The sequence below is a fragment of the Camelus ferus genome, chromosome X (genome assembly GCF_009834535.1).
Source record: "Camelus ferus isolate YT-003-E chromosome X, BCGSAC_Cfer_1.0, whole genome shotgun sequence".
NCBI lineage: Eukaryota > Metazoa > Chordata > Mammalia > Artiodactyla > Camelidae > Camelus > Camelus ferus.
In genome coordinates, this window is record NC_045732.1 from 39,453,813 (window position 1) to 39,475,243 (window position 21,431).

General features: G+C 39.9%; 1 protein-coding gene and 1 long non-coding RNA gene across 2 annotated transcripts in view; one reads left to right on the plus strand and one right to left on the minus strand.

Moving 5' to 3' along the window:
* Nucleotides 1–3,386: 3,386 nt before the first annotated feature.
* MPC1L (mitochondrial pyruvate carrier 1 like) lies at nucleotides 3,387–4,189 on the minus strand. Its single transcript, XM_006194549.3, has one exon. The coding sequence runs from the start codon at nucleotides 4,005–4,007 to the stop codon at nucleotides 3,588–3,590; it is 420 nt and encodes a 139-aa protein (XP_006194611.2). The 5' UTR covers nucleotides 4,008–4,189; the 3' UTR covers nucleotides 3,387–3,587.
* Nucleotides 4,190–4,499: 310 nt separating this feature from the next.
* LOC116661914 overlaps nucleotides 4,500–21,431 on the plus strand; it is a 35,967-nt gene continuing 19,035 nt past the window's right edge. The window contains exon 1 of the long non-coding RNA XR_004317856.1: nucleotides 4,500–4,628. This is a non-coding gene — a long non-coding RNA (uncharacterized LOC116661914). The remainder of the gene's footprint in view (nucleotides 4,629–21,431) is intronic.

The window sequence follows — 21,431 nt, forward strand, 5'->3', positions numbered from 1 at the left end:
TGCTCTGAAAAATTAAAGATACTGTTCAGAACAGTCTGGCAACATTTAATTACATTGAAATTGAAACAAAGAAAGGAAGCTATGCCCAGAGAGGGCTTTAAAGCAAACATAGTGTGTCCAGGAACATCAGTCTGTGGGCCTCTCTTCAATGGATCTGTGCTCGTGGGCACAGGACATGCCCAAAAGGGAGTGGTGTCTAAGACATTAGAGAGCAAAGCAGAATGCATAACAATGCATAGCATGGTGTAAAACGATGGTACTTTCAAATAACAGAGGTCTGGAAAATTGTGTGCTTTTCTCATGCTTTTTTGCCATGTTACCTCTGAAAGGAATTGGGGTTGCATTTGGCTTTTCTGTTTTTTTGCACGCACCCATATGAAATGTTTACAACAAACCTGCGCTCCTGTATTTTGAAAAGGTTTCATTAGAATTTGAAATTTCAAAATAATAGACATAATATAAATTCAAACTGCAAGGAAATGTTTCACATTTCTCAGAATGTATTGTAGTCTCCATTTTTGCAGGGGGTCAGCTCTACCTCCAGGGGCACTTGTGAGTTGTCAGGGTCAGGAGAGGCCCAGAAGTGGTTTCCTTTGCGTGCAGGGCTGTTTCATCTCCGAGTGCCTTGTTTTTGTCCAACAATGTGGTTGGCTCCTGGCGTCTCCCTGGGACACAATATGAGGTTCCTCATTTTGAAAGAATTAGAGGAGAAAAATGGTTGTAGCATTATAGTTGCAAGGATAAGGCAGTTTTGGGGATTTTAGCCTGTGCTTTGCCAGGAAAGTCAGAGGACCTAAACAGAGAGACTTTATTTATTAAACTTAGTATAAAACCCAAATTCTGGGGGGAGGGTATAGCTCAGTGGTAGAGTGCATGCTTAAGCATGCACAAGGTCCTGGGTTCAATCCTCAGTACCTCCATTAAAAATTAAAATAAAACCCAAATTCTGGAAAATAACAAAAATGGGTCGGGAACAAAAACTTCTGGAAAAATAGCCCTGCCAATTCGGAAAGTGTTATTAGCTTCATAAAGCAGTGATAGAGATCTGTAGACAGTTTAAGTTAAATTGCCAAGACCAGAAGCGATTATGTTCAAGAGTTTGGGGAGATTATGAAATGATCATTACCCTAATGATTTGAAAGCTGGGTTCTTATTAAAGTATTAATCACTTATATGGCTTTAAACATTAATATCCTGGGCAACAAAGGGTTAGGGCTCTTAGCTGGGTGGGCATACTACAAATTAGATCCTGGAAGTGGAGCACTGCATTAGAGTGGAGGTGTTAAAATCTTTTGGAATTTTCTGTAATCATTTTGCCCTCTAAATTATAAATGTCGAGTGACGGGAAATTATCAGCAGGGATTACCTCCTTCCCCCTTACCAGGTTAATTAAAAACCTACCTGCTCTTAAATGTCTTCAACAGACAGTGGCCTTTTACTGAAATATAATACTCAAGTTACAAAATACACTTAGTAAGACAAATCTAAAAAATATATTAATTTCTATTCATGTAAGAGCAAAGGGGAAAAATCCTCAAGTTTTAATAAAAATCTTGATACAAGGTTATGATTCATTTCAGAACTTTAAGAACTGCTTTTTATTATTGCATTATAGACTGAACTATCTAAAATATGAGGAGCTACTACTATCTTCCAGAGACTTCCTTCCTGCCTCTCAAATTCATCCTCTATGATAGATGCATGTTTGTAATGAGCACAAAACTGTAAACTGAACATTTTGTGACATCTCTTTGGGAAGGTGGGCACTGACCTTACATGCTTTATTACTTTCAACTGAGTTTCTGAAAGGCATGAGAATTTTTATGTCAAAACCACATGTGGTAGCCAGCCTCCAAGATGGCCCCTCAATGATCCCTGCCTCCTGGTATTCCCACTCTTGTGTTGCCCTCCCCCGATGTACCTAGGTTGGTCCATGTGACCAAGAGAACACAGCTGAGAGACTGTGGCTTCCATCTTGGGCTTTCTCTCTCTTGGAACACCTTCTCTGGGAGAAGGCATGTTGTGAGCAGCCCTATGACCCACATGACAAGGGACTGATTCCTCCTGCAAACAACTGTGGGACTGAGCTTGGAAGTGGATCCTCCATCCCCAGGTAAGTCTTCAGAGACTGCAGCCCCAGTGGACAGCTGAGAGACCGTGAGCTAGAAGCACCCAACTAAGCCACTCCCAGATTCCTGACCCTCCAAAATTGTGTAAGATATTGGTTGTTTTAAGCTAAGTTTGGGGGTGATTTATTACACAGCAATAGGTAACTAACACACTACCATTTTCTAGAGTTTGTTTCTCCTCCTGTACACAGAATGTGAAATGCAGAAACTGCCTACAAAGAGGGCTACTGCTTAGATGCCACAGAAGATAAAGGGGACTCCTCCAGAGTTCCACTAAAGTTGTGTCTCTCTTATCCAAAACCTGATGTCTTCAGAACCTTTCAGAGTTGTGTTCAATTTCTTTGCATTTGAAACCTTTTAACAAAAGCAGGGTTTAAGCACTCTTAAACACATACATTGGAGTTCCCCAGTAGACCACTCTGGGACTTCCCATTCTCCAGAGGCGTGGCAGGGGTAAGGGATTCACGGTGAAATCCTAGAGGGCAGACTGTTGCCCAGGTAATGGCCTCACACCCGCAGCCCCACCCTTTTCTTTTCCCTCGTCATGCTCCCAGATTTAAGCAAAATCCTTTCGCACCCATAGGATTCCTAGTGGGGCATACTGTGGGCTTAACACTATTGACCACTGGCCCTCACCCCCAACCCTAACTAGTGTGCAACACAGGGTGATAGATTCCCTAGTTTTACAAACTACCATTTCCTCCGTTTTTAGGCATGAGAGAAAGAGGAAAGGATCGTGATCTTGTTTTTATTTTCAGTTTACCTAGAATCCAAGGTTAACAGCAACTGACCTCAGAGTTGTTTTTCCTGTTTTCATTAAAGGTTCTATCATTGTTCTTGGTCACCAAGAGATTCTAGGTTCTCTTGCTAAGTACTCCTTAAAAGCTGGATTTCACTGAATTCATTTAAACCCACTTGGAATTATTTCCCTCAGTAGAAACAGCCCTTGGACTTTCCTTTTTATGGTGTAGAGAGATTGTGGCTGTACCGAGTTTTTAAAGTCGTGTGCTACTAAGCACCTTTATTTGGCCTGGACACCCAGTACAAGTAACAAAAACGTTATTTCCAAGAGAGCTTTAAAAAATCAATAAATTAGATAATTTGAAGTGTCATTCAGTCTTTCTCACCTACATAAACTAACCCTCAAGTTACAGGTCCCATGAAGAGGAAGACTAGCCAATTCCCCTCACCTTCTAAAAAACATTTCAGTTCCCCAACACGAAATAAACCAAACTCAACAGCTTCAGTTCTGTGCTATTTGCCATTTTTTTTTTAATTAACCAAACTGCAACTTTAAATCAGATTTGCACTGTTTGAGTCAAAATGAAACTTGTTATTGGTCTTTTCTCTAGGAAGAACAGTTCAGTGCTTGTAAGCTGCAAAGATTCAATTGGGCCCTCTCAATCACGACACAGCATCAGCGGATCCAAGTCAATGGCATCCTGGTAGTCGTTAGCATTAGCCAGAGTCGTCAGCTGCAGTGGTGATAAAGTTGGTAGAGGGTGCACAGACGGTGGCAGCGGTGGCGGTGTTAACAGTGGCCGCCGTGGCTCCGCTGCCGTAGTGATAGATCAGGTAGCGGCCTGCCTGCATACTCTGCACCACCACGTTGGTGCCGTGACATGCCATCAGCAGCAAGTTGCGAGGCTGTACGCGGTAAGCGAAGCGCATGGAGGCCAGAGAGTAGAAGATGAGCGCTGTCGTCATGCGGCCGCTGATGATGTCCGGCGGTGCCCTCATGTCATTTAAAGCGGCCAGTGGGAGGCCCCAGTTGGCCACGGGACCCCAGAAGTGCGTGCTGGTCAGGTAATCCCGGAACTCCTTCGTCTTCATGGTCGCCACTGCCCTCCGCCACAGTGCTGCCACCGCCTCCATCATTGCCGAGCCGTGGGAGTGCCAACAGATTAACAGCCAACCGGCAAATGACGTGGAGCGCAGAGCCTGGAACGGCTGCCTCTTCTAAGACACCACGGGCCACGGCCTCGTGCCCTCGCGCGGCTGCCGTAAAGTGCGCCAGCCAGCGCGTCCCGCTGTCGTGCGTGCCTTTAGTGCAGCAGGCGTGGCCTCGCCCTCGTGCCTTCGCGCGGCTGCCGTAAAGTGCGCCAGCCAGCGCGTGCCGCTTTCGTGCGTTCCTTTAGAACGGCAGGCGTGGCCTCGCCCTCGTGCCTTTGCGCGGCTGCCGTAAAGTGCGCCAGACAGCACGTGCCGCTGTCGTGCATGCCTTTAGAGCGGGAGGCGCGGCGTCGCTCTCGTGCCTTCGCGCGGCTGCCGTAAAGTATGTAGAGAGCTTGTGCCTGTCAGCGAAGGTGGGCGCTCCCTCTCCTCCCACTCTGCCCGTGCTGCTGTGGCCCCCCGAAAGCTGTTAGGGCTCTAGGTGCCACCCAGGAGGCAGGGGTCTGGCTGCCTGTTTCTCCTCAGCTACACAGCGGGAAACTCTGCTTGTTCTCTCCAGTCTGTGGATAGTGTCTACAAGATGTTGATACAAAATTCTTCAACCAGGTACAGAATTTTCTTTTTTGCAGTTTGCCTAAGTGTTGCTTGCGGACATAGTGACATTTCACTTCTGTTTCAGCATCTGGTTGTTAAGGACATTCTCCTACTAAACCACCATACAGTAATCCACTCAGATACTCAACATTTAGTACAGTACTATTGTCTAATATGTAGTGCATATTTAAGGGTTATAGTTTTATGGCTTTTTTTTTTCCTTGTCGGAGGTGGGGGGGGATCCAGGATCCAGTCAAGATTCACATTTAGATAGTTATGTCATTTAAATTAATCTCCCTTAATCTAGAAGAGTTCCCAGCGTTTTTTGTCTTTCATGACACTGACATTTTTGGTGATAGCAAGTCAGTGGTTTTTCAGAATGGCCTTAATTTGGATTTGTCTGTTTTCTCTTAATTAAATTTAAAATTGGTTTTTGAGGGGGCAGGAATACTGCACAGGTGTGGTTGTGCTTTAGTGGATCACAATAGGAGGCACGTGATATCACTTTGTTCCATTCTTGGTGATAGTAACCTTGATCATTTGGTTAAAGAGTTACCTGCCAGGTTTCTTCATTGTGTAATCAAATAATCCAGGGGTAGCCTATTTGAGAGTGTATGGATATTATATTCTCCAAGTCTTTCACATATTAACTCTTAATAGTTAATATCCATTGATGAAAATTCTTAATGACAAAACTGATGACTATTGTCACAGTGTTTTCTCCTTTTTTCCAATAAAAATAATAATTGTTGAAAAGTAAGTATAGATTGAAAAGAAATCAAGTATACTTTGAAATACATTTAAGTAGTGATTTATAAACAAGCCCATTATACCTTTAAAAATACATTCATTATCTGTTTATTTACATCCCAAATATTTTACAAATATAACTTTAAAATATATTTTCATATTGTTCAAAAGGAAAGCAGCATAATTTTTAGATAACCCTTTTAGAGCACTGGGCTTCCAAATATGGATGACTGTTAGACTGGTGTAAATCAGTTTAGTATAAATTTGAATTAATAAATCAGCAAGCATGAACTGAATGGCATTTTAGGCCTAACACTGCCAAATGCTCCAGTGTCCTAAAAGAAATGTAAGTTGCCACCCCTTGTCCACAAGAAGTCATCAGTACTTGTAGATCATTCCACATAGGTTGTCACTTGGTTTTGATTACCTATTGTAGAACAAATCATCCCAAAACATAGTGGCCTAGAGCAACAACAGTCCTTTATTTTACTCACATTTGCAGTTTGGGTGGGACTCAATGGAGACAGCTCATCTGCTCCATGCATGGCCGGCTGGGGCAGCTCAGCTTGGGGCTGAAAGAGCCACTTTTAATATGGTTCACTAGTATGGCTGGCAAGATAATACAACATAGGTTGTTGACTGGGAGATGGGCTGGGACTATTGGCCAGGAGGCCTCAGTTCCTCTCCACAGGCTGCTTGTGCTTCCTCACAGCATGATGCTTAAGAATAAGTGTAACAAGAGAATCAAACGGAAGCTTATGTAGTAGGTGGAATTCTAAAATGACCCCAAATGACCCCAAATGACCCCTGCCCTTGCAAAATTTCCCCTTAAGTGTGGGCAGAACCTGTGAATATGATTTGATATCACTCCCATGATTATATGAAAAAAGGGAATTTGCAGATACAATTAAGATTCCAAATCAGTTGACCTTAACATAGTGAGATTGTCCAAGTGGGCATGACCTAATCACTTAAGGGTTTTTTTTGGGTTTTGTTTGTTTTTGGCTTAAGACAACAGAAATTTATTCTCTCATATTTGTGGAAGCTGAAAGTACAAAATCCAGCAGGGCTGTGCTCCCTTTTGAGGCTGAAAGGAAGAATCTGTTCTCTGCCTCTTCCATCTTCTGGTGACTACAAGCATTCCTTGCCTTGTGGCCATATCACTCCAATCTCTGCCTCCGTGGTAACATGGCCTCCTCCTCTTCTATATGTCTTCTGTCACATGAGCCAGTCTGTGTCTCGAGGTCAGAGACAGAGAAAGTCAGAGATTCAAAGTGTGAGAGGGATTTGATATGAGGGAGATTCTCTATAGCTGGCATGGAGGATGGAGGTGGCCACGTGGCAAGGAATTCAGGCAGCTTCTAGGAGCTGAGCGCAGCCCCAGCTGACAGGCAGCAAGGAGAGGCAGACCTCAGTTCTGCAGCCACAAAGAACTGAATTCTGCTAACCACATGAATGAGCTTGGAAGCAGATTTTTCCCCTGGACCCCCTGAGAACTCTGTCCAACCGACACCTTCATTTTGGCAGTGTGAGACCCTAAACAGAGAACCTGGCCATGCTGTGCCTAGAATTCTGAGCTATAGACTGAGAGCTAATAAATGGGTGTTGTTTTAAGCCGCTAAATTTGTGATGCTCTGTTGTGCAGCAGTAGAAAACTAATACAAGCTAAACTGGCTTTTATGGTCTAGTTTTAAAAGTCACATAACATCACTTTCTCCAGTCAAAAGCCCACTCATTCAATGAGACGGGACATAGACCCACTGCTCAAAGGCAGGAATGTCAGAGTCATAGTTTGAAAAGAAAGAGCGTGTGGGATGGGAAATATTGTTGTGGCCACCTTTGGAAAATACAGTCTACCATATTACTTAACTTGAAATCACATACTTACGGAACATTGGATCTCACAGATTATCTGTGAAATGGGAATGACAGTGGGTACCTACCTCATAACAGTATTGTGAGATTTTAGCGTGTTAATCCATGTCCAGTGCTTAATATAGGGCCTGGCATATAAGAAGTGCTCGGTAAATTTTAGCTATTATCATTATCATCAAATCCAGCCCCCTCATTTTACAAATAAGGCATGAAACTTTAAGAGATGGTGTCATTTGTCATGGTGACGCAATGAATTCAGTGTAGACCAGGCTTAAGGTTTCCTTTTCTCACATCAATCCTCTGCACAAATCACCTGAACATCTGATGTGTTTCTGTCTTTCCAGCTATGTTGTGAGTCCTGTTAGGCTAGGGAAGTTATCACCAAATAAGATATTCCTTCTCCCCACAAGGCATTCTAATTTGTTGACTGGATGTGGCCCAAATTGAACAAGACGAGGTCTGCCTGCTCAGAGGGGCATTTCGTAGCTAGAGGAATGGAGGTACACACAATGTTTAAGTGACTTTCCTGGTAGATTCCCAGCTGGTAGATGCCTAGCTAAATACAGTCTTGGTATAAGATTTGTGTTTGGTAGGTATTTGTTGGTTGTTACAGTTGCAATGAATGGCCCAAGTGGAGGATAAGACACTGTAATGGAACTTGGCCAGCATTTGAAGGGAGATTTAAGAAAGATCCAGGGCTAGGAATGAGCAGAGCTGTAGAGAATCCTACCTGGCTCCAGGAAAGAGAGCCACAAAACAGTTTTAGGATTGGAGAACATCAGTGATGCTGTCCTGTGATTAGCCTTCCCCACAGATCAGATCAGTTAGTCCTGCTGTGTGTGTCACTGTATTTTTTTTTTTTTTACTTTTTTTTAATTGAAATATAGTCAGTTTACAATGTTGTGTCAGTTTCTGGTTGTCACTGTATTTTAATAGATGTGACTAAACAGCTAAAGGTTTATCATTATTTTAGATAATATTTCTTTACCATTCATATTACTGGAAGTGGCATTTCTGTTCTCTGTGCCACTTCTTCAATGTAAAGCCATCGGGCTCTCTCTGTGGCTATCAACCCAGAGACACGTGAACATGGCGGACAAGTTCACTGTCATGTTTCAAAGGAAAATGATGGGAGAAGACCGGAAAATACTAAGATAGATTCCTGCCTTCTCCCGGTCTGTTGAAAATGTGCCATCTCATACTTTCTTCTAACGAAGATTCCAGGTCACGGGTCTAATGACATCTTGCTTGACGTTAATGACCCTGTGCCCACGTGACCCCTCAGTGAGTTCCAAGGCAGTGGATCATGGACAGCACATCTTTTGATTCTAATTAATTTCCTTTTTTAACTTTTTATTCTGAAATAATTTCAAATTCACAGAAAAGTTGAAATAGTTTAAAAACAAGAATGACAAACAAGAAGTGTGAAAAGAACTCACATATACCCTTTGTGGAGATTTACCAACTATTAACATTTTGACACATTTGCTTTATGGTTTTCTTTGCCCCTAAGAACTTCAGAACTTCTGTGTCTTTTTCTTAAACATATGGACACTCATGGACGTTCTCTTACATTACTGTGATACACCTATTGAAAGCAAGACATTTACCATTGATACAGTACTGTAATTTACAATCCTCATTCAGATTTTACCAGTTGTCCCAATAATGTCCTGTATAACAATATTGTTTTTCTAGTCCAGGATCCAGGCCAGGATGACACGTTGCATTTAATTGTGATGTCTTTTTAGTCTCCTCTAATTTACAATAGATCCTCTGCCTTTCCTTGACATTGATGACTTTGACATTTTAGAAGAGTACAGGCCAGCTGTTTGATAGACTGTCCCTCAGTTTGGGTTCATTTAATGTTTCCTCATGACTACCTTCAGGGAGTTCGTGTTTGGCAGGAACCCTGCAGAAATGGCATCCTGTGCCCAGCCTGGCACCTTAGGAGGCACATGATGTCTGTGAATCTGGTTACCAGTGATACCAAGGTACTGTCCACTAGGTTTCTCTGCTGTAAAGTCAGTATTTTCCCGTTTGTAATTCAGAAGTAATTTGTGGGGAGATACTTTGAGACTATGCAAATATCCATTTGCTCATCAGATATTTAACCTACTAGTTTTAGCATCTGTTGGTGATTCTTGCCTGAATCAAGCATTACTCTAATGATGGCAGCATTTTTTTAAAATGATTTTCTGTCTTGTACTTTAAAATAAAAGTCAGAAATTGAATTTCATTAGCGTTGCCCTGGAACGCTGGCCAGCATTTATAGAACATAAGACTATCCCTGAATTATGGCATGTGAAAACTGAGCATTTAGGATTTGGGTATTTTATGAATTTGTTTTTGCCACATCCTATGCTGATTTCCTTGGAATAGTTGCTCTCAGTTTCTACCAAAAGGAATAAATAGCCTAGTGCCTCAAGAGAAGCTGGATGAATAAAACAATAGGCTGATATATTGGCTCAGCTATTTTCAGTTACTGCAAAAAGTAATTTTAGAGCCATCTGTGGCCCTGATTCTAATCTTTTGCCTTCCTACGCTGGGTTTTTTTCTTTTCCCTCATGTGAATACAGTGGCTGAAGGCTGAGTGGTTATCCAGCATCTTCCAGTAGCTACGAAACCATCAGTTAGGTGTTTTGTACCTTAATTTCTCTAGCTATAAAATGCCCCCTCTGTCATAATCTGGTCTTGGTCCCTTAGTGCAATCAGGTGTCAGGAGGGGATCATAGGGTCCAGCCCCCAGTGGACCATGGCTTCCTCCCATCTTCTGTATCATCTCTGCCTTATTCTTGTGTCCTCAGATCAGGTCAGTGGTGAAACAAGCAGAAGGCTGTGGGCCTTCCTCCCCGCCGCGCCACCTCTGCTCTCCTGCCAGGGCCCCATTCGGAGGGTCCTGTCACCAGAAACAGATTATTGCCTACTCTTCATACTTAGTCTTTGCACCAGAAATGAAAAACCTTTTAACCTTTTAGTGAGATCATCCTTTTTTTTTTTTTGAATTGAAGTATAGTCAGTTACAGTGTGTCAGTTTCTGGTGTACAGCATAATGTTTCAGTCATACATATATATACATGTATTCCTTTTCATATTCTTTTTCATTATAGGTTACTACAAGATATTGAATATACTTGCCTGTGCTAAACAGTATAAACTTGTTTATCTGGTTTTGTGAGGATTTTCTTGTATTTCTGAAGTGAGAGATACTCTGCCAAAGTTCAGTAGGTATTCTGTGCAGATTGTTCTGTTTTTAGATGTAATTTTTGCTGTATTCTTGGAGAGGGCGAGCTATGCATCCTTCTACTCCACCACCTTGGCAGTCTCTCTCCATCCAGTGTATTAAATCTTAGAAAAAATTTATTTTTTAAAACTTTATTTTGAAAATATTTCATCCTTACAAAAAAATTTGTTGCAAGAATACAGAGAACTCTCACATACCCTTTCCTCAGATCCGCCAGTGTCAGGGTTCTAGCCGGGAAGCAGGGCCACTGTTTGTGAGGAGGGATTTATTATAGGGAATAGATGGAACAGTGCTGGGGAGGTGACGAGGTCTGATGGCAGAGCTGGAGTGGAGAGAGTCACCAGCCAGTTAATGCGAGGAGCTGGGCCTTCTGAGAAGCCTCAGCCAAAAATCTTGTACTGGGCCTGGGGAGGGGACCCTGTTGGTGGGTCCGGCAGTCAGGAGGAAAAGCTGGCCACTGGACAGAGGATAACAGAACAAGCTGGAATCTGCCAGCACTTCTGCACCTGCCTTCTACTGCGTTTAACTCTGGTCACCTTCTGAAAGTCATTTTACTTCTGTGTTCCAAATCTCTTCCAGTGATCTCGGAGCCAGCTCTTACCTGGAACCACACAGGGAAGGGGATTCTGAGAACCGTGGTTCTGGGTCAACTAGCCTGACGCAGTACAAACCACTGCAACCAATTTTAAACTTTGACATGTTTGTTTTTTTGTTCTCTTTATAAATATGCATGTGTATGTGTGTGTGTATCTATATATGTAACATGTGTATTTATATATGTTATATATATAATTTATGTATATATGCAAAAAATTGAAACATACATTACTGTTTGATCTGAACCATTTGACAGTAGGTTGCAGACATCTTTACTCTTTAATACTTCACTATGTATTTCCTAAGAGCAAAGATGATTTCTGATTTAAGCACAGTATACTTATCTTTTTTTAAAGAATTAACAGAATGCAGTAATCCAGTCATAAAGGACAGTCAGATGTGCTTACAACATATTCAAGAGATCAATTATCTAAGTTATAAATAGTAAGTAGTTCATTTGTATCCCTTTTTTTTGATTCCACATATGAGTGATACAATATGGTATTTTTCTTTCTCTGGCTTACTTCACTTAGAAAGATGATCTCCAGGTCTGTCCATGCTGCTGCAATTGGAATTATTTTATTCTTTTTCATGGTTAAGTAGTATTCCATTATATATCTATATATCTATGTATCTATATTACATCTTTATCCATTCATCTGTTGATGGACATTTAGGTTGTTTCCATGTCTTGGCTATTGTAAATAGTGCTGCTATGAACATTGGGGTCCATATGTCTTTTTGAGTTAGATTTTCTCGAGATATATGCCCAGGAGTGGAATTGCTGAATCATATAGTAAGTCTATTTTTAGTTTTTTAAGGAATCCCTATACTGTTCTCCATAGTGGCTGCACCAGTTTACTTTCCCACCAACAGTGTAGGAGGGTTCCTTTTTCTCCACACCCTCTCCTGCATTTATTGTTTGTAGACTTTTTAATGATGGCCATTCTGACTGGTGTGAGGTGATATCTCATTGTAGTTTTGATTTGCATTTCTCTAACAATTAGTGATGTTCAGCATCTTTTCATGTGCTTGTTGGCCATCTGTATGTCTTTGGAGAGATACATATTTAGGTCTTCTGCCCATTTTTTGATTGGGTTGCTTTTTTTTTTTTTGATATTAAGGTGTATGAGCTGTTTATGTATTTTGGAAATTAGTCCTTTGTTGGTTTCATCACTTGCAAATATTTTCTCCCATTCTGTAGGTTGTCTTTTCCTTTTGTTGATGATATCCTTAGCTGTGCAAAAGCTTTTAAGTCTAATTAGATCCCATTTGTTTATTTTTGCTTTTATTTCCATTACTCCAGGAGGTGGTTCAAAAAATATATTGCTGTGATTTATGTCCACGAGTGTTCTGCCTATGTTTTCCTCTAGGAGTTTTAGAGTATCTGGTCTTACATTTAAGTCTTTAATCTATTTTGAGTTTATTTTTGTATACGGTGTTAGAGAATGTCCTAATTTCAGTCTTTTACAGGTAGCTGTCCAGTTTTCCCAGCACCACTTACTGAAGAGACTGTCTTTTCTCCATTGTGTATTTTTGCCTCCTTTGTCATAGATTAATTGAACATAAGTGCGTAGGTTTATTTCTGGAATTTCTATCCTGTTCTGTTGATCTTTGTGTCTGTTTTTGTGCCAGTACCATATTGTTTTGATTACTGTAACTTTGTAGCATAGTCTGAAGTCAGGGAGTGTGATTCCCCCAGCTCCGTTCTTCTTTTTCAAGACTGTTTTGGCTATTCGGGGTCGTTTGTGTTTCCATACAAATTTGAGCATTTTTTGTTCCAGCTCTGTGAAAAATGTCAATAATTTGATAGGGATTGCAATGAATCTGTATATTGCCTTGGGCAGTATGGCCATTTTATCAATATTGATTTTTCCAATCCAAGAACACAGTATATCTTTCTGTTTGTTTATGTCATCTTCAATTTCTTTCATTAGTGTTTTATAGTTTTTGGAGTACAGGTCTTTTGCTTCCTTGAGTAGGTTTATTCCTAGTTATTTTATTGCTTTTGGTGTGATAGTAAATGGTATTGTTTCCTTAATTTATTTCTCTGCTATTTCATTCTTAGCGTATAGAAATGCAACTGATTTCTAAATGTTAATTTTGTATCCTGCAACCTTACCAAATTCATTGATGAGTTCTAGTAGTTTTCTGGTTGCTTCCTTAGGGTTTTCTATGTATAGTATCATGTCATCTGGAAACAGTTTTACTTCATTTCCAATTTGGATTCCTTTTATTTCTTTTTTTTTTTTTTTCTCTGATTGCTATGGCTGGGACTTCAAAAACTATGTTGAATAAAAGTGGTGAGAATGGGCATCATTGTCTTGTTCCTGATCTTAGGGGAAATGCTTTCAGCTTTTCCCCATTAAATACGATGTTAGCTGCGGGTTTGTCATATATGGCCTTTATGTTGAAGTATGTTGTGTCTTTGCCCACTTTCTGGAGTTTTTTTTTTTATCATAAATAGGTGTTAAATTTTATCAAAAGCTTTTTCTGCATCTATTGAGATGATCATGTGGTTTTTATTCTTCGGTCTGTTAATGTGGTGTCTCACATTGATTGATTTGCACATACTGAAAAATCCCTGCATCCCTGGGATAAATCCCATTTGCTCATGCTGTATGATCTTTTTAATGCATTGTTGGAATCAATTCGCTAGTATTTTGTTGAGGATTTTTGCATCTATACTCATAAGTGATATTGGCCTATAATTTTCTTTTTTTGTGATATCTTTGGTTTTGGTATCAGGGTGATGATGGCCTCATAGAATGAGTTTGGAAGTATTCCTTCCTCTGCAATTTTTTGGAATAGGTTACAGAAGGAGAGGTGTTTACTCTTCTCTTAATGTTTAGTAGAATTCACTTGTGAAGCCGTTTGGTCCTAGATGTTTGTTTGTTGGGAGTTTTAAAATTACTAATTCAATTTCAGTACTGGTAATTGGTCTATTCATATTGTCTACTTCTTCCTAGTTCAGTCTTGGGAAATTGTGCCTTTCTAATAAATTGTCCATTTCTTCTCTATTGTCCTTTTTGTTGGCATATAGTTGCTGATAGTAGCCTCTTATGATCCCTTGTATTTCTGTGGTGTTGGTTGTAACTTCTCCTTTATCATTTCTGATTTTATTAATTTGGGCCCTCTCCCTTTTTTTTCTTGATGAGTCTGACTAAAGGTTTATCAATTTTGTTTATATTTTCAAAGAACCAGGTTTTTGTTTCATTGATCTTTTCTGTTGTCTTTTTAGTCTCTTTCATTTATTTCTGCTCTAATCTTTATTTCTTTTCTTCTACTAACTTTGGGTTTTGTTTGTTTTTCTTTCTCTAGCTACTTTATGTGTAAGGTTAGGTTGTTTACTTGAGATTTTTCTTGTTTCCTGAGGTAGGCTTGTATTGCTATAAACTTCCCTCTGAACTGCTTTTGCTGCATCCCAGAGATTTTGAATCATTGTGTTTTCATTATATTTGTCTCAAAGTATTTTTTGATTTCCTCTTTGATTTCTTCAGTGACCCATTGGTTGTTTAGTAGCATATTGTTTAGCCTCCACGTGTTTGCATTTTTTGCAGTTTTTTTCTTGTGGTTGATTTCTAACCTTATAGGTAAGGTCGGAAAAGATGCTTGGTATGATTTCAATTTTCTTAAATTTGCTGAGGCTAGCTTTGTGGGCCAGCATGTGGTCGATTCTGGAGAATGTTCCATGTGCACTTGAAGAATGTGTATTCTGTTGCTTTGGATGGAATGCTCTATAGATATCAATTAATTAACGTGTTATTTAGGGCCTGTATTTCCTTATTGATTTTCTATCTGGTTGATCTGTCCATTGACGTAAGTGGGATGTTAAGGTCCCCCACTATTATTGTGGTGTTGTCGACTTCTCCTTTTATGTCTGTTAACAATTGCCTTATATATTGAGGTGCTCCTATGTTGGGTGCATATATATTTACAATTGTTATATCCTCTTCTTGGATTGATCCCTTAAGCATTATGTAGTGTCCTTCTTTGTGTCTTGTAACAGTCTTTATTTTAAAATCTATTTTGTCTGATAGAAGTATTGCTACTCTAGCTTTCTTTTGGTTTCCATTTGCATGGAATACCTTTTTCCATCCCTTTACTTTCAGCATGCATGCGTCTCTAGCTCTGAAGTGGGTCTCTTGTAGACAGCAAATATATGGGTCTTGTTTTTGTATCCATTCAACCAGTCTGTGTCTTTTGGTTAGAGTGTTTAATCCATTTACATTTAAGGAAATTATCAATATGTATGTTCTTATTGACATTTTGTTAATTGTTTTGGGTTTGTTTTTGTAGGTCTTTATTTTCTCTTTCTTCTTTCTCTCTTTTCTTGCAGTTTGATGACTAGAGAAGTTTCTTTAACATTTGTTGTAAAGCTGGTTTGGTGGTGCCGAATTCTTTTAGCTTTTTCTGTGAAGCTTTTGATTTCTCCATTAAATCTAAATGAGAGCCTTCCTAGATAGAGTATTCTTGGTTGTTTTTCCCTTTCATCACTTTAAATTTATCATGCCACTCCCTTCTGGCCTGTAGAATTTCTGCTGAAAAATCAGCTGATAGCCTTATGGAAGTTCCTTTGTATGTTATTTGTTGCTTTTCTCTTGCTGATTTTAATATTTTCTCCTTATCCTTAATTTTTGTCAATTTGATTACTATGTGCTTCAGTGTGTTCCTCTTTGGGTTGATCCTTTGTGGAACTCTGCTTCCTAGACTTGGGTGACTGTATCCTTTCCCAAGTTAGGGAAGTTTTTGGTGATTATCTCTTCAAATATTTTTTCAGGTCCTTCTTTCTCTTTTCTCTTTCTGAGACCTCTATAATGTGAATATTAATGAGCTTCATGTTGTCCCAGAGTTCTCTTGAAACTACCCTCATTTCTTTTCATTCTTTTTTCTTTTTTCTGTTCTGCAGTAGTGATTCCCACTAATCTGTCTTCTAGGTCACTGATCGGTTTTCTGCCTCATTTAGTCTATTCTTGGTTCCTTCTTGTGTGTTATTCATTTCAGTAAGTTTATTCTTCAACTCTGTTTGGGCATTCTTTGTATCTTCTCACTCTTTGCTAAAAACTGCTCTGTGCATCTGTACTTCTCTTGAGTTCTCTGAACATCTTTGCTATCATTACTCCAAATTCTTTCTCAGGTAAATTGCCTATCTCCTCATCACCTATTTCTTCTTCTGGGATTTCATCTTGTACCTTGGCCTGGAAGATATTCCTCTGCCACCTCATACTGTCTATCTTTCTATTTGTATTTTTAGGTAGGTTAGTTACATTTCACAACCTTGGAGAAGTGGCCCTTTGTGGGAGACGTCCTATGTGTCCCAGCAGTACACTCCCCTCTTGCCACCCAAGGGCCAGGGTCCAGCCAGTCCCAGGATAGAGTCTGGCTTGTGTTTGTGGATTCTTTCCATAGGCTTTGGGATTGTTGTTTTATTTCTGGTGTGTGCTGCCTGGTGGATGAGGCTGGGCTAGAGGCTTATGCAGGTTTCCTGGTAGGAGGAGTCAGTGCCTGCCCACTGCTGGGTGAAGCTTGGTCCTGGACCTCTGGTGGGCAGGGCCATGTCTAGAGGTGTTTATGGCTCAGAAAGTCTGCTGATGGGTGGGTGTTCCCACCCAGTATGTTGTTTGGCCTGAGGCTTCCCAGCCCTTAAGCCTACAGGCTGTTGGGTGGGGCTCAGTCTTGTTGCTAATGATCCAATCAAGATGTCAGCCTCCAGGAAAGCTCACGTAGATCAACACTCCCTCCACCAGCTTTTAAATCCCCTGGTGAGCCGTAGCTGTCCCCTACCTCCCCAGGAGATCTTCCAAAACTAGCAGGCAGGTCTGGCCCAGGTTCCTATGAAATCACTGCCTCTGCCCTTGGGCGTGGCGCATGCAAGATTCTGTGTACACTTCCCAAGAGAATGAAATCTCTATCTCCCCCAGTCACATGGGGCTTCTGGAGCTAAGCCCCACTGGCCTTCAAAACCAGGTGTCCTGGGGTCTCCTTTTCCTCCCAATGACGGAAACCCAGGTTGGGAGCCTGACATGGGGCTCAGACCTCTCACTTCTGTGGGAGGGCCTCTGCAACTTAATTATTCTTCAGCTTGTGGGTCACCCACCCGTGGGGTGTGGGGCCCGATTATATCACGAGCATGCCCCTCCTACCGTCCCACATTAGTTTCCTCTTTATGTTTCCAGTTGAAGATCTTTTTTGCTAGGTTCCAGTCTTTATTTCCAGTAGTTGTTTTTAGCACTCAGTTGTGGTTTTGTTGTAGTCGCCCACAGTATAGTTATCACTGATTTAATGTTGTATATAATACTTTATGTCATTATGAGCCATATAGAACAATGGAACAGGATAGAAAGCCCAGAAATAAACCCATGCACTTGTGGTTAATTAATCTATGACAAAGGAGGCAAGAATATACAGTGGAGAAAAGATAGTCTCTTCGATAAGTGGTGCTGGGAAAATTGGACAACTGGACAGCTACCTGTAAAAGAATGAAATTAGAACATTCTCCAACACCATATACAAAAATAAACTCAAAATGGATTAAAGACCTAAATGTAAGACTAGATACTATAAAACTCCTAGAGGAAAACCTAGGCAGAGCACTCTGACATAAATGGCAGCAATTTTTTTTTGTATCTGTCTCCTAGAGTAATGGAAATAAAAATAAACAAATGGGATCTAATTAAACTCAAAAGCTTTTGCACAGCAAAGGAAACCATAAACAAAATGAAAAGTCAACCTACGGACTAGGAGAAAATATTTGCAAAAAGGATGCTATCGACAAGGGATTAATTTCCAAAATATATAAACAGCTCATATAACATAATACCAAAAGAAAAAACAACCCAATCAAAAAACAGGCAGAAGACCTGAATAGACGTTTCTCCAAAGAAGACATACAGTTGGCCAACAGGCACATGAAAAGATACTCAAAGTTGGGAATTATTAGAGAAATGCTGATCAAAACTGCAGTTAGGTATCACCTCATACCAGTCAGAATGGCCATCATTAAAAAGTCTACAAATAAATGCTGGAGAGGGTGTGGAGAAAAAGGAACCCTCCTACGCTGTTGGTGGGAACGTAAATTGGTGCAGCCACTATGGAGAACAGTATAGAGATTCCTTAAAAAACTAAAAATAGATTTACCGTATGATTCAGCAATCCCACTCCTGGGCATATATCTGGAGAAAACTCTAACTGAAAAAGACACATGCACCCCAATGTTCATAGCAGCACTATTTACAATAGCCAAGACATGGAAGCAACCTGTGTGTCCATCAACAGATGATTGGGTAAAGAAGTTGTGGTGTATGTATGTGTATGTATGTATGTGTGTATATATGTATGTATGTATGTGTGTATGTCCATGGATGGACCTGGAGATTATCATATTAAATGAAGTAGGTCAGACAGACAAATATCGTATGATATCACTTATATGTGGAATCTAAAAAAATGACACAGAAGAGTTTATTTACAGAACAGAAACAGATTCATAGACTTAGAAAACAAACTTATGGTTACCAAAGGGAAAGTGGGGGTGGTGGAGGGATAAATTAGGAGTTTGGGATTAACAGATACATGCTACTACATATCAAATAGATAAACAACAGGGACCTACTGTGTAGCACAGGGAACTATATTCATTATCTTGTAATAACCTATAATGGAAACGAATCTGAAAAATTATACGTGTATAACTGAATCACTTTTCTGTACACCTGAAAGTAACACAACATTATGAATTAACTACACTTCAGTTTTTTTTAAATGGTTAAAAAAAAACAGTACGGCCCTAGAAATGGTATTGCTGGGTCAGAGGGTAAATACAAATTTAGTTTTGTTAGATATTGACAAATTCACCTTCCGTTTTGTGTTCTCACAATGTTCAGTAGTGTTCTTTTACCCCACAGCCTTGTCAACAGAGTATATTGTGAAGCTTTAGAATGTTTGCTAACCTGATAGATGAGAAATGGTATCTCACTGTGGTTTGTTTTATAACAGCTGTATTGAGGTATAATTCACATACCATACAGGTCACCCGTTTAAACTGTACAGTGATGCAGTGGTGTTTAGTATAGTCACAGAGCTGTGCAATCATCACTAGAATGAATTCTAGAACATTTTCATCACCTCCCAAAAGAAACCGCATACCCATTAGTAGTCCTTTCTCACTCTCCCCTCCCCCAAACCCCTGGTAACCTCTAAACTAGTTCTTGACTCTAAGGAGTTGCCTCTTCCGGGCATTTCATATTTGTGACATTTTGGTCTGGCTTCTTTCACTTAGCGTAGTGTTTTCAAGGTTCATCCATGTGTCAGTACTTCATTCCTTTTTATGACGAAGCACTGTTCTATGTGGATAGACCACATTTTGTTCATCCTTTCATCAGTTGATGGACTTACGGGTTGTTTCCACTTTTTGTCTCTTATGAAGAGTGTTGCCGTGAACATTTGTGTACAAGGTTTTATGCGGTTGCATGCTTTTGTTTCCATCGAGTAGATACCTAAGAGTGGAATGGCTGGGTATCTATGGTAACTCTGTTTTATCTTTTGAAGAACTGTCAGACTGTTTTTCCAAAGTGGCTTCAACATTTTACATTCCCACCAGCAGTGTGTAAGAGTTCCAATTTTTCTGCATCCTCCCTAACACTTGTTACTCTTTTTTATTACAGCCATGCTAGTTGATGTTCTCAGTGTAGCTTTAATTTGCACTTTAAAAAATATTTTATTATTGTATATAGGTTTATTTATTTTTAATAGAGGCACTGGGGATCGAACCCAGGACCTTTTGCGTGCTAGGCATGTGCTCTACCACTTGAGCTATACCCTCCCCCATAACTTACACTCTTACTGTGAATGATTTTGAATATTTTTCAGTTTAAGGGCCATTTTAATATCTTTTTAGGTGAATTGTCAATTCATGTCTTTGGCTCATGTCTAAGTGGGAATTTTGGACGTTCCCCCCTCATATTTTGAAAGCTCTTTAATTTGTTAGAAATATTAGTGCTGTGTGAGGTATGTTACAAATATTTTCTCCTAGTTTGTCACTTGCCTTTTGACTTATGGTGTTTTTAGCAGCATTACTCATAACAGCCCCAAACTGAATGGTTAGACAAAATGAGGTCTCTCCCCACAGGGAATATTGTTCAGTAATAAAAAGGAATAAACTATGGATACGTGCTATGACACAAATGAATTTCAAAAACGTTATGACCAGTGAAAGAAGCCAGATACAAGAGATCACATATTGGATGCTGTAATTTATTTAAATGTCCAGAAAAGGCAAATCTAGAGACAGAAAGTAGATGAGTGGTTACCTGGCTCAGGGGGTCACAGTGGGAAATGGGATCAACAGTAAATGTGCATGAAGGCTCTTACTGGGGTTGATGAGAAGGTTCTGAACTGATTTATGGTGATGTCGCACAACTTGGTAAATTTACTACATCATCTTTGAACTGTACGCTTGAAATAGGTGTATTATATGGTATCTAAAATATGCCTCACTAAAACTAGGGGGAAAATTACATTTTTGGATAGTCAAATTTGTCAGCCTTTTCTTTTATTGCATCTGGATTTTGATTCAAATTAGAAAAGCTGTTCACTACATTCCGTCTGTAAAATAATTTACCCTGTTTTCGTCCAGTACTTGCATGGTTTCTTTCTCTTAAGAATTTAAATCTCTCATTCATTTGGAGTTTGTTTCTTGTGTATGTTGGGAGATAAGGATCTAGTTTTATCTTTTCCCAAATGGGTATCCTGTTGCCTCAATATCATTTATTCAAAAGTTCACCTTTGACCAGTGTTTTGAGGTGCCCCCTTTCCCATATACTAAACTTCTATATGTACGTCAGTCTGTTTCTAGACTTTCTATTCTTTTCCATTGGCTTATCTATTAATGCATCAATGCCATATTGTTTTAATCATAGAGGCTTTGTTTTAACGTCTGGTAGAGCCAGTCACACTTCTAACTTCTCCTTTTCACTATTTCCTTAGTGTTCCATATACAGACTAAGATCAATCTGTCTAGCTCCATTAAAACATTTTTATTTTCATTGGGATTGGATTAAACTTGTTAATTAACTAGGAAGAACTGACATTTTTATGGTGGTGTTGTGGGTTGAATTTTGTCCACCAAAAAGATGTTGGCTTTTTAACCCCTGGTACCACACAATGTGAGCTTATTTGGAAATAGGGTCCTTGCAGATGTAATTAGTTAAGATGAGGTCATACCGGGAGTAAGATGGGCCCTGAGTCCAGTGTAACTGTTGGTCTCGTAAGAAGGAATTCTGCCTCAAGACTAACATAAAAATACAGTCTGAGTTTTCAGCCTGCTGACCTGTGCTCACAGTCAGATGAAC

Coding starts and splice junctions, on each gene's coding strand:
- MPC1L (XM_006194549.3), bottom strand. CDS start 4,007: ATGATGGAGGCGGTGGCAGCACTGTGGCGGAGGGCAGTGGCGACCATG.